The 14,274-nt window shown below is 43.5% G+C and overlaps 1 protein-coding gene across 2 annotated transcripts in view; it reads right to left on the reverse strand.

The window, feature by feature from the left end:
• The window catches only part of mcf2lb (mcf.2 cell line derived transforming sequence-like b), a 31,007-nt gene extending 17,485 nt beyond the window's left edge, over positions 1 to 13,522 (reverse strand). For both annotated transcript variants that reach the window (XM_083639054.1, XM_083639053.1), the window contains exons 1-4: positions 13,443 to 13,522; positions 9,883 to 9,997; positions 5,330 to 5,420; positions 145 to 264 (exon numbers count right to left, since the gene is read on the reverse strand). In XM_083639054.1, the coding sequence (XP_083495180.1) occupies positions 145 to 264; positions 5,330 to 5,420; positions 9,883 to 9,997; positions 13,443 to 13,518 (402 nt within the window). In that variant the 5' untranslated portion in view covers positions 13,519 to 13,522. The remainder of the gene's footprint in view (positions 1 to 144; positions 265 to 5,329; positions 5,421 to 9,882; positions 9,998 to 13,442) is intronic.
• Positions 13,523 to 14,274: the final 752 nt, after the last annotated feature.

Genomic DNA, 14,274 nt, shown 5'->3' on the forward strand with positions numbered 1-14,274 from the left:
GTTTTGTGACTTTATAGTCATAGGATTTAGATTGGTCCCGAGTTCATGAAACACAGAGGGTGACAACAGCTACAGTAATATGGCTATACTGGAGATACAGGTTTTTCACAAGGCGCTGGTGGTGTTTCAGGAGACTGCACATACCGGCACCTTCATCTTGAACTCCTCCTTGTTGAACTTGAAGAGGATGTCGGAAAGTGTGCGCTGCAGGAGCGTGGTGGGCCTCAGAACCAGAACCAGCTGCAGGTTCCCTGGGAAGGATCCCTGAGCGGAGAGAGGATGGAGACTGTCACTGCTTTTTATACCAAAATACATATGGGTGATTATTTGATTTCGGGCACTTTCATTTCCCTAGGTCTAGGATGTATTTTTAAGAAGATTCTTTTTCATGTTGTTTTTGTTATCATTGCTTAGTATTATTACTCAGCTAGACTTTATTATGCTCTTGGAATATTTATTTTTATCTACTTTAATACTGTTGAAATGTTCGCCTTGCCAACACAGAGTTTTGATGTTTGGTCTTGTAATTCTCCATTAAAAAAAATATATATATATATATATAATTTTTAGTATGTATTACAATGAATACAGTTGAATCAATTATTTCCTCTCAAATATTTACCTTACGTACGATTTGTGACTTTTTTTATAGTTAAAATTTAATATCTATTAAAATATGTATGTCCCTTAAAATAGCTGTCATTACCGCCACCACAAACATTTTGCAGGATAATAAAGTTTGTTGATTCAGTAATCATGGCAATCTGTGGTGACACTTAAGCATGTGGCTGTCAAGGAGGAAGAATAATATTTTGACCACCAGAAATGTAGTACATTTTCCCATTTATACTTACGAGTAAGAGAATATTATTCTATGTAATTACCAAACAAGTCAAGTCAAGCTGTAGTTTGATAATGTTTTTGAATTTTACTGTGATTTCTTCATGTATGCATGTAAATTGAGTACATTGTTAGCTGCTCTGAAGGTGATGTTAGCAAGCATGTTCAACCAGTAGCTAGCAGTTAGGTGAAAATGAAGAAAATGTCATTACCACCACCTATTTGGAAATTTGGCAAGCAAATTCCATAAAGAAAATACGTGAAGTGATGTTACAACCATGTTCAGATGATGATTCCTGACAAAATGACAATAAAGCTTAGGTAGATAATTGAAAGTTTATGAGATTTTATTTTTCAGAAATTGAAGTAGCCTAACCAAAAGTGCCCGAAATCAAATAATCACCCATAGAGAGTGGAGTCTAAACATCTCACTGCAGTCAGAGACACCCTGCTCTTTCCGGCCTGACAGCATGTACTTCATCTCAAACGTTTTCCCATCCCTCTCCCTTTCACTCTCTTTCACTCCTTCACCCATGTGCATTCTGCATACTCTATGTGGTTCTCAAAATGGGGTCCGGGGACCCCCAGGGGTCCTTGAGGGGGTTCCCACAGCAAAAAGGAGAATAATTTATGTTCACTATAATTCCATCCATAAGTAACACAATGACAGAATGTATGACTATTTTGGTCATGGGTTTCTATACACTATCTGTAATAGAAACATCTAAATGCAAAAATCCTATCAGATGGGGGACCCTGGGACAAGACCTTATCAAATGTGGGTCCGTGGTCTAATTTGTGTCAGTTTAGGGGTCCTTGACATGAAAAGCTTTGAGAACCACTGCAAGTTTATCGTTCATACACATTTGAACATGTGCAGAAGCATGTATGTAGACTAGTATGAGTAGAGCAGCGCAACGAAACCCTGCTCAGGACCCACATTGACCACAAAAGAAACACTTTGAAAGAGCCACAATCCCAAAAAGTCCCTTTGCTCGCTTTATTCTTTTGGTTTTTATTTATTTATTTAGTACTTAAAAGAGCCACAACTCCCCATAAAGGAGCCGCATGTGGCTCTAGAGCCTCGGGTTGAGTATCACTGGAGTAGAGCATGAGTGAATGGTCAGGATACTGGGACATGGGACACCGTCCTGAGACCTGAGGGACATTAATCTTCATGTCGCTGAGATGCTGCTGCATGAATAATGAGGTAGAAAAATCAACACCAACCACACGCATTGGAAAGATATAAACCCAGGGGTAGATAAAGAGGACATAAAAGCCTCATCCAGCTGGCTTTATGAGGGCTTAAATTAGCATAGCCTTGATGCCTTTGTTAAATTGGGATGAGGTAGGACATGCACTTTCCCTGAGTACATGGAAAGAATACTAATGGGCCCTAACAAAAATAGCAAGCAAGCAAGCCAATGTTAACTCAGCAAAAAATGTCTTACAAGACATAAAATCCACATTAATCCCTCAAAATGTTCATCGTGATATGTGTTTATCACTGACTTAATTAAACCAGCAGAACCAATCATGCTAGTTAAAACCTAATGACTGACACCCACTAGCAGAGTGGGTACTGCTGTGAAAGCAGTTGGAAGATGTTTGAAGGGGAGGACGACACTGATCTCCCCTCCTGACTGAGGCACTGCGATGCTTAACGCAGGCTTAATTAGCTAATGACCCGAGCAGTTGCTTTGCCCGATTGGCCGTTCTTCCCGAGTGAGTCGAGGAACGCTGGTCTAAGCAGAAATGACGGGAATACCTCGTTAACAAACAACCACTTGGGATAGGGACTCTTACTGGAATTAACAAATCAATTAAATGTTCCTCCTCACTGAGCAGACAGAACTAGGGTAAGCGTCAAATCCAGACTGGTCACTCACCACCAGCAGAGAAGAAAAATGTCAACTTATAGATTAATATAGCAAAAACATTCCTACTGTAGTTTTTGAAACGTGTACCGCAGCATGGTAGGATAGCAGGTAAGGTAGGTACATTTGACACCAAATCAAGCACCATCATACTGTATCGAACGCATCATCTATTAGATACACCCAAATCCTCAGGAACAGCTTCTGACACACTGTGCAGCACACTCAGAAACTGGCTTCACTGCTGAATGGGTGTTGGAGCTTTTCACCATTCAACCATGCTGCTTGGATGGATTGGTGGTCACACTGGTTTGGTAATCGTCATGGTCTACTTGTTCTTTGTTCTTTGTCAATGGTAGACACACTAGACAGTGAGATGCACACCTAGACATGGACCACCCCCCCCCCCACACACACACACACATACACACACACACACAAAGGAAGCTCCAGATATATGACGAGTGAGGAGATTGCGTCTCTAGGGACTGACTGCGACAGTAGCACTACAGACTTTTAATTAGAACCAGTCTATTCTCTTCCCTGTGTGTCAGCAAGCTACCAGCAGCCACAAGCCCAAACATGTGTGGCGATGATGGGTAGCTTTCATGAAAACACACACACACACAGCCACATTGACACCTACACACACACACACACACACACACACACAAGCAGAGTCATATACTGTATGTACACACACAAATAGACAAAGGGAATCACTCCACAGACTAATAAATGGGTAAACATTCAATATCCTTGCGCATAGACTTTTCACACACACTCAGACTTATTTAAATGAGCCGACACATATGAGAACAGACACAAACAAACACATATGAGAACAGACACAAATACACATTGCTAAACAATAGCCTAGCCAAGTGAATACATGATAATATGGTGTGGCTGTGATGTGATTTAGCACATGAACTAGTCCCCATTACAAACAGATAGCAGCAGCTCAACACGTGCCAGCTTTCATTAGCATCCATTTAGCATCCTGGCTGGATCAGGCCAAACAGGCAAAGCATTGCAGGGATGACTGAACGGCCCCATTACCAGCCTGTCCGCCTGTAAACGCCCCCTAGTGGGATTAATAAAGCTTGATTCAATTTGAAATGAGTGAGTGGGCCTCCCATGTCCCCGGAGACCACGGGTGCTGATATTCATCTCGCTTTCCCTCTCTATCGGACAACTCATCTCTTCATATATCCTATCTTCATTTCTGAAGGAAACTGTTCAGCTGAATGATTCGAGTGGTCAGGAACTGTCCAATGCTGCCTGGTGCTGAAAGCAACAAAGGTAGCAAAGCGAGGTCTATCATTTTTTGTTATAAAGGTTGAAAAGAAAAAGAGGTATCACAGATTTTTTTTATCCCCTACTACATCGAGTCTGAAAAATGCATTTAACTGTAGTTCTGTTTCCTTTAAATCAAATAATTGATAAGTGGGCTAGATAGCTGGTTATGGAAATTGAATGTTGACATGGATGAAGATGGTGAGAAAACTGGTGCCACCTAATTGAGTGTGAATTAAGGTGCTAATTCTTTGTATTGCTTTAGTGCAAATAAGCATTATGCTGTGGGATCATGTGATGCGTAGAGGGGAAATCCCCCCCCCCCCTCTCACACACACACACACACACACATATACACACACACTGCAGAGAGCTGCCAGTGCTTTGTCACCTCCCTACAGAAATCATGAAACACAGATGAACAGATAGAGATAACTGACATCTATTCTTCCTCTAACAAAGGGTGGGATGTAGTCAAAATGAAAAAGGAGATAAGAAGAGGAACTATTAGGTAAAAAAAAAAAAAAAAGACAGGAAGAGAGGAGAAATAGAGACTTTTGACAATGAGAGATAAAGAGAGAGAGAGAGGGAGAGAGAGAGAGAAAGAGTGATGATTCCTCTGGATGGTTGAACGTGAGCACGCTGCAGCTGATAACGGTGTAATGAGAATATGACTCACACTCTGACTCACACTCTTCCATCCAAAGTAGGTTAGTAGGCTGCACCCAAACAGGCCCAGTTGCAGTATTAACCAGTTCTCCGTGAATTTAACAGTCTCGGTGTCCTTATTTTTGTTTTGACATTTGGTGATGAAAAGATCCCTTGTTTTTCATCATGGCATACATATGATACAGCAGTGACGGGGGCGATGAATACGAGCGCGTGCTCTCAGACCCTCCAGCCATGGGAACACAACACATGGCAGGTGTTGATGGTGGTGGGAGGGAGTTCAGGCTCATATCAGCCCCCCGGGGTGGTATAGTGGTTTAGTCTATTATCTACTACCTGACACAGATGTGGAGCTCTGAAAGACAGAGAGGTGGGTGGGTTGGGGGGTGGTCCCACACTTCTCTATTGCCTCTCAAAGCTCTTCTCCCCCTGGGGTGAAGGTGTGAGGTGAGTGGCTCTCAAAGCCGAGAGGCTCCTCCACTCAACAGTTGAATAAAGATAAAGCTTCTCTTCAGCAAAGACACACACACGCGTGTGCACACACACACACACACACACACACACACACACACACACACACACTCACACACACACACACACACACACACACACACACAGACAGACACACAGGAAAAACTCACTGCGATGCGAAGCAGGGTCCCCTTGACGGCCGCCCATCGGTCTTGCCGGCGGTCAATGACCAGGATGAAGCCCACTCCTGTCGCTACCAGACTGCAACACACAAGAGAAGCACTTCGGTGAACACAGATCAACACTGGCCAACACTAACTCAAAGGGCTGAGGGGAGGAGAGCAGAGCTTGGTTTAACACAGCAACTCTACCTCAGGATGTAAAAACAACACAGTGCAACATAGTTTGGAGGGCCGCAGAAACAGAAAGCCACGTGATCACAGAGAAAGCCAGTCGCAGAGTTAATGCAGTGACAACCTATACTGCAAGTCATGCCTCCAACCCATAACAGTCACATTCAAAAAGGGAGGGGTAGATAATAGGTAAATAACTCTCAGAAACCAACAGAGCCCAAAATGAAAAAACATAAACATGAAATATACATGTATTTATAGCCCTCACTCGTGCAATCAGAGTGCAGAAAGGACGAGATTGTTCACAGCTTGTTGTTTTGTTGTGGTCTTTATCTCCTTAGACAGCTGCTCCAGTCCATAGAAAGAGGTGCTCTTCAGCACCCCCACATTTCTTGGCCAGCATCAGCCTCCAGCCCCCAATTCTCTGCGTGTGCCCTCCCCCCTGTCGCCTGTGTCCCAGGAGAGAGGAGGGCTCTGTGGCTCTCTCTCTCTCACACACACACACACACACACACACACACACACACACACACACACACACACACACACACAGCCGGTGGAGGACTCAACGGCAAGCCCACGTGCAGCCTGTCAGCAGAATCCCTCCAGCACGCCTAAAAACACAGCGCTCCTATAGGTGACACGTGAGCAGCTCACCTCAGCAGCACAACACAACACAGCACCTCGCATACAGAAAGATATCAGTCACTCCTTATCGCTATCTCCTTACAGGTGCACTCTGCTGTTCCTGATTGTCGCTGCACTAACAGGCTGGCAGGAGATACCAAAAAAAAGTCCAGTCCCGGAGACAATAAAGGCGATGGAGATGAGGATAGATCCCAGTGTGCTGTATTCTGTTGCAGGGAGAGGGAGCCAAATGCTTCAGACCATCACAGCATCCAGCCTCAGCCTCTGCACCGCGTGCATCACCGCGGCCAATGAGGAGCTGCGAGCTGCCGTGCCACCAGCCTATCACAGCATGGCTGCAAGGTGACGAGCAGCACTAGCGGCCAGTCAGCAGGTCTTTATGGATGTGGGGGAGGGGACAGGCTCGGAGAGTGAAGCCGCAGTGGCTCCAAGGCTTCTATTATGAGGAGAATACAGTGTGCGTCTCCATGTCCGTCTCCCTCTGCTCTCTCTGCCTACAGTATATATGACATTCATGTTGATAGTGGCACTTCTCCTCCTTTCTTGTTTGCCGTGCCTCTCCTTTCATCTTTTCATCTCCTCCTCCTCCTCCTGCTCCTCCACCCTCCTCTTCGCTGCATCCCCCCCACAGACTCTGCCAGCCGCTCAGGCATTCAAAGCACAGAGCTCCACCGCAGAGAAGGAGGAGGGGGAGGAGGAGGAGGGAGAGTGGGACAAGACTGCTCTGCCTCTAAGTCATTTATGGTGGTTGAAATGGGAGGCTGCTTCATGGGCAACACACAGCGCCAGAGGCTGAGAAAAAGAAACATCAACTGACAAAATGGGTTTCTGCTGTTGCTGCGGCACAAGGACCTAGTCTGTGGAAGCTTATTGGCTATATTTGTGGTGTCCCATTATGATGATTGATTTATTTCAAAATATAAACAGCAATTTAGAATTTGGATTCTATAAAGGAAGGTGTTACGCATAGCAAGTAGAAAGACATTTAATAAACATGTTATTATTGCAGAACACACGGATTCACCAGATTTATTTATTTTTATTCATACAATGCCTCTAGTTTATCTGTGAAGTTGTAGCTGCACTTGGAGGGGCGTCTAAATCATTGGATTTCCCAGTGTAAAGTGTGTGGATACTTGCTGTGTGCTGAACTGTGAAAATGCTCTGCCTAATGGCAATGCAGTGATGAAGGAGATTTACTGCATGAATACATATGCAGGCAACGCAGCCACACACTTGCACATACTGCTACCCCCCCCCCCCCCCACACACACACACACACACACACACGCACACGCACGCACGCACACACGCACACACACACACACACACACACACACACACACACACACACACACACACACACACACCTCCCCTTCCTCTTTGGTAGACTGCTGAACAGTGCACAGAAAATGATTGTTAGGGGCAATGGTAAAGAGCTTAAATCATCATTATAGCAGAATGCATTTAGGATCAGGTCAAATCTCTCAGTGTTTTACCGTACCTTTATAACCTGAAGTAAGCAGGTAAAGAGTGTGGTGGGGAGATAGGGGGGGCAGGGAGAGGAAGTGGGGGGGGGGCAGGAACGTGGTCCGCCCAAGGACACAGCTGTTAATTCATTTACTCTGTGTTTGGAGATGCAAAGCAGAAATGAGCCTTTCCGCATAGAAAAACAGATTAGGACCCAGAAAATCCCCTGTCAGAGGATTGGCAGTGAGGAAAATTAATTAAACGCTCGGTACACCTTCAGAGGAGCTCTTAACTAAAACGACACCCCAAAGTCACCCCTTTAACCATGATTTGAAGAAAATTTAATATTTCTATTAACGCAGAATTATTTCCAGAGGAAATATATATTCGCTATATGATAACAAGTGCACACATGGTATGGAAAATGGAAACAGTTAAATATTGATCCATAGGTATTCCTTTAAAGACTAGCACCAACTGTTTTGCATTCAAGGTCACGGTACACAGATGTTGGACATTTGCCGCTAGCTGTGTTCTGTGTGTGCCCTGCTGGGGGGTTTGGTCCCTCAGGTACCTCCAGCCATCTGCCTCTCTGCTCACAACAGCTTGAGGCTCAATGCACTCTCACCACTGAGGATGACCCTCCATCAGGTGACCGGTCACCTCGACAGTGACTCCATGATAGAGCCTGGAAGCAGTGGAAATGCCCAGCCTGTGCTTAGTCATTTTCAGCCCAGATTTGCAAAATCACTCTCATAGCCAGAAGCAGAACAGGGCCTACAGCATGGAGCCAGAAGCAGAACAGGGCCTACAGCATGGAGCCAGAAGCAGAACAGGGCCTACAGCATGGGGAAATGAATGAAAACAGTAGAAAAGGGCTTCAAAGTGCTCTTCCTCAGGCAGCGTTGCGGTGAGCTTGAAAAGTATTGCATATTTACAGCATATTATGTCCAACTTTTATATTATGCGCTTTTGAAGCTTTAACACATTTTTGACATTGTACAAGGAAAGTGCTTCTAAATCCCTGTATTTTGTCAATTAACGAAAGGTAATGCTTAACAAAATAAAAAATATCCGGTCATGGTAACATATAGGCTGGACATTTGATAAGCCAATTTGCAGCACTTATGTGATTAGAACTCCATTAGGGAAACAATGATTCAAAAGTGAATACCTGCACTCCAGGAGCCACATGAAAAAGCTACGTTGACAGAAATGGAACATGTCCACAGGTTCTCACACACATGTATACATGTATGACTATGCCCAAATACAGACGCACATATGTGCATGCAGAGACACAGAGACACGCACGCCCACACAGCGGTCGAGCAGAGATCATCTCAGCTCAACTGTCTGAATGCATTATTTAGACCAGAATCACTGCGGTTTCTATTTTTGTGTAGGCCTACTTTGCTGGTGCAGACAAGACACAGAAAAAGATGCAGAAAAGGAGGACAAATAGAGAAGGGAAGCTATACACATCAGGCAGGTAAAGGAGGAAAACATGCATGAAAAATGGATGGAGGAAGAAGAACGGAAGGAGAGGGAAAGACATGGCAGAAAAAAGACATTTGAGAGAAGAAAGGGGCAGGAGATGGTTTTCCGCAGGGATATTTGGGGAGGGGGGTTGGGGCAACATGTCCCCTCCCCCCTTGTCTGATTTGGTCTGTCCATGTGTAGAGACAGACAGTCTGCAGAAATATGATAAAGGCACTGTTTTTTTTTATTGGCCAGCGTATTAACACAGCAATAAGAACCATCCCCCTATCTCCAGAGATCTCTAAATGACAGTCTCATCCATTTAACAAATCCTCTGTACATCTGTATGATACTATGCTATAAAACTGGTCCAGGGCAAAGCGATGTATAAGTGTCCACTGCCACCTACTGGCAGACTTCATAGACTTCATCCAAGTATTATCTTCTCCAATCATTTGTTATCGTATCTCTCTCGCCTCTCTTACCTTATTGGGTGATGTTTAAAAGAAAGACTGCAGCTCTCACAGTTTATGAATATGATTAATGCATCCAGACTGCTCAAACAGGTTGAGGAGCAGGAGCAGTACAGTGCTGATGCGGGAGGGAGGAGAAAGCAAGTTGATGGCCGAGGTGTGAGTGTGAAATAAAGGGATGAACAAAGAGAGGATTGGAAAGAAAGAGTGTAAAGAGGTAAGAGGCTGGTGTAGGACCTTACCTGGGTACACTAGTCAAAGAGTGTAAAGAGGTAAGAGGCTGGTGTGGGACCTTACCTGGGTACACTAGTCAGGTAGGTGAGCACGTTGTGAAACTCCCTCTCTGTGATCTCTCCAAAAGCAGGGAATTCTGGAAACACAATGATGGGGCTGCCATTTTGTCCTCTACCCCCTGAGAAATAGATGCAAAAAAGAGGAATATTAGACACTGAAAAACAATTGTAGGCTAAAAGAGAGCTACAGTCTACAATTGTTTTTTGGATGGATCAGCAGCACCCCATTGAGCACCTCTCCATTTTAGCCCAATATAGTCTCAACACCAGACCCACGAGTCACTGCATGCTGCAGATCTCTCTCTGGGTCTGGGACACTTCGAGCTCCCAAGTGCTGGCGGAATCCTGGCCAGTGATTGGTTCCTCCAAAATCCTGGGGGCACCAATCAGTAACGATTTTAGCGATCAGGCGTGCCCACCCAAACTGACTGTTGACTTTTGAAAATGAACCACTCTCTCATTAGTGCTACGACCTGTCAGTCATACAATTTTGACCCCTATACCCGCCCTCACAACAGCAGCTGGGGCTGTGAAGTGGCACAGACTGGTTTATGTAGTATGCAGAGTGCAGCGATTCAATGTAATATCTGAGTCTGGAGAGAGACCAAGTCCAATATGCCAAGGCAGCGATACTCCGCTTTCTCTTTGATTGAAGGCAGAGTCCAGTTTACTTGGTGATTGATGACATACTGTATACTGTAGTTTCGACAGTGAATGTCCCATATCACAAACAAACTGAATGACATGGAATTTGCCAGCGTGCCAGGATAGCCTAGTTTTACTTTATAAGATTTAGCAAAAATGTACACAGATGTCTATAATTTTTTCTCTCTTTATGTCTACTTTACATAATGGAAGTCTTTATAGTTAGACTTAGAATCCCAAGCTATAATCCTTTGGGAGGATATATCAATATAGCATTTACACTAAATTGTTGAATAGGGCCTGCTCATGGAACTGATGGCCATATTTACAGATCCCACCACAGGCAACGTCAAAATATAAAAAAAAAAATCCGGAAACACGCAAATGTAAAACTATTTACTGTACATTTAGAACTCATGTACTTTCAGTCCTTGTAGTTGATGACTACTACTTAATGGTAATCACTGGACCCTTTAAACACAGTAAGTTCTCCGTGTTTTTAGATCCAACAGATTTTTAAGATATTATAGTGATGTAATGGGCTTCTTTAGCAAAAGGCCCACCTCCCTTCTCCCCCAGGCAGTGCCCCAGTAGGAAATGGAAATTGGATTTATACCAGGAAGAAAATGGGCTCGTTGTTACAGCAGAGAGTGATGGAGCCAAGGTGGAGATTAGTTGGCTGGTCATTGGCTATTTGGCAAGGTGACACATACATCTTTGTGCCATTATAATATCATGCAGTTACAACAATAACATATTTCCCTTGTATTCTCATGTCAGTGAAGTCACCAAACACAAAGCACACATCCAGATATTTACCTAGAGAGAATATGAATATGGAATAGACTAGTAGCAGTGAAACTGTCAACAACAGGCAAACACTGTGAAATATCTCACGCCACAGGCTAGCAGGCCTCATACACAGGCAATCAGCCTTTAAGCAATATTACACAAGGTGTGTTTTGCCATCATTATTGACATGACAGTGATGTGGTCAGCGCCTCAGTCCCTAAGCATTGAAGTGCCAATAATGACAGTAAAGCACACCCTCAAGTGTAATATTGTCATTATGGTTACGAACAAAACAAGAGATAAACAAAATGTAGCCTACTCATATTGTCGGGCAATTCGCTCTCAAAATAAAACACTTATCTCCGTTTCCCTGGAAATACATGGGGTCTGACTAATAACTAGGAAACAATCAGTCACGTCAGTAGACTTCTATGTAATGAAACCAGTTTACTACTCCATGCTCAATGCTGACCCTTAGTAATGACCCAGCAACAAGAGACAATTGTCCCTGTTGTATCAGCAAGCCAAAATGAGCTAAGGCTTTCTAGAGATTATATATGAGGGTTCCCAAACTGAATAAATACCACACATATAAACACAAGAGGGTTCCCAAACTGAATAAATACCACACATATAAACACAAGAGGGTTCCCAAACTGAATAAATACCACACATATAAACACAAGAGGGTTCCCAAACTGAATAAATACCACACATATAAACACAAGAGGGTTCCCAAACTGAATAAATACCACACATATAAACACATGAACACAAAACTGCCTTGCTAGCTCAGTTTTGCTGATATCTGCTGAAAAAAAGTAAATGGGCCATGGACAGATTTAGCTACTATACGTCTGTGAACTTGACATGTATTTTTAACGCCGTGTACCGTGTTACTGCTACTACTTTCAGTCCTTGTGTTGACAGCTCAGTCAATCAATTTGACAGTCAACAAATATCTGTGATGTATTAAGCACATAGCAGTTAATAACAATAATAATAATAAAAGCCAGTAGAGAACTGAGTTCCGACCACATGGGGGCACTACTGTTAAACCCCTGATGATGAGGGAACTTGCAGAGAAAACACAGCAAAAATGTCCATTTTAACAAGTGATTTCTGTCTCATACTCTTAAAATCATATTTTTGTGTGTAAAACAAAAGACATTTTTACTTGTGTCCTATGCAGTTCCATTTGTTACAGGAATGTTGAATAAATTATGTGAAACAAGGCAGATCAAATCCATGAGATTCAAAAGCATTCTCGAAACAAATTGGCAGCTTTATACATTTGTTTTAACATTCAATGACTTGTTATGATGGATAGGCTATTTTGGCAGTGAAAGAGAAAATGAAAGAGTGACCAGACAGAGAATGGGAGGGCGGGGGGGAGAGAGAGAGAGAGAGAGAGAGAGAGAGAGAGAGAGAGAGAGAGAAAGCTGCTCAGTCAACCCGTGTGATGGGAATATCAATCTGTCTGCTTATCCTTCTCTCATTGCTATAGCAACAGCAAGTGCATGGTCATGGTTTCAACGCCTGCTTAGATCTTTGTCTGCGAAATGGATGCCCACTCTGCCGCAGCCCCAAGGTCACCTCTGCTACACATAGAGGGAAGAGCATTTAACCCATTAACACCTAAGTGTGTGTGTGTGTATAATAGATGTCTGCACCACCTCACGACCACCTATCAATCTCTGTAACAGACGATACAAATACTGGGAAAAGACTCGAAAACTGTGCTGAGGAAAACATGATTTTCAGCATAAACTGGACATGTGGGCAGTCAGTAAATATAGCACACTATCAACAAAGCAATGGATCCATGTGTCTGGATTGGACTAGAACCTGACAAACCGTGAAGAGGAAATGGAGAGAGGGGACATTTGAATAGCAAATCATAACTGCAGAGAGATTTCGCATGAACGAGAACAGACATAACTGATTCCTGGGGCTGATAAAGGTGAGGAAAATGGCCTAAGCAGACATCAGAATTTGTGTTTCGAGAGTCAGATGGACAGGCTGAAATGAAAAAAAGAATAAGAGGGCTAGCCAGAAAGACATCAGAAAAGACACGGTACATTTGTATACAAACCAACAGAGACAGAGACGTATCAGAAGTCTCACCGGAGAGGATGGCAAACTGCTTGTTGAGGTCAGGGGTGATGTCAGCAGCACGGAGGGGACTGCTCTCCTGCTGCATGATCTCATCTGGAGGACAGAGACAAAGGTCAATATTAGACAAACATCACAGCTGAAGGTGTGCGTCGTGTGGAGCTCGAGGGTCTTCCAACTGACTCAATGTAAGTTCAGTGAAGCAGCAATCAGGCATTTCACGTTTGTTTCATTGCCACACATCCAGGTTCGTAGTATTTGTTTCATCTGACATTTACATCAGCGACTCCAGTGCAGCAGCGGACATAAACACAGGGGGAAGACCATACAAAGTGCTACATTGCCATATAAAGGCCGAGCCCAAATCTAAACACACACTTTCCAAGAAAACAAATCAAGTTCTACTATGTCCTCCTCACTTAATATAATCACTGGACCCTTTCATTGAATAAACACTGACCACAGTAAATTGGGTTTATACCAGGAAGAAAATGCATTAGTTGCGCAGCAGAGAATCATGGGACCAAGGTGGAGATTAGCCATTGGCTATTTGGCAAAGTGGCACACCTCTTTGTTTCATTATAATGTCATTACTTTTAAGTTATAACAATTCCTGTAAAAACAGGCAAACATATTCTCTTGTATTCTCATGTCACTGAAGTAACCGCAAAGTACACATCCAGATATTTACTTAGAGAATATGAATATGGAGTACAGTAGCAGCAGTGAAACTGGGTCTACCTCTGCTGTGAAATAGGCTATATCTGACAGTTTCACAGCTGCTAAGCTTTATACATAGGCATTAAACTTGAACAAAGTTCACATACTGTACTACATGTATTGG

This window comes from Poromitra crassiceps (assembly GCF_964638095.1).
Source record: "Poromitra crassiceps genome assembly, chromosome: 6".
Taxonomy (NCBI): Eukaryota; Metazoa; Chordata; class Actinopteri; order Beryciformes; family Melamphaidae; genus Poromitra; species Poromitra crassiceps.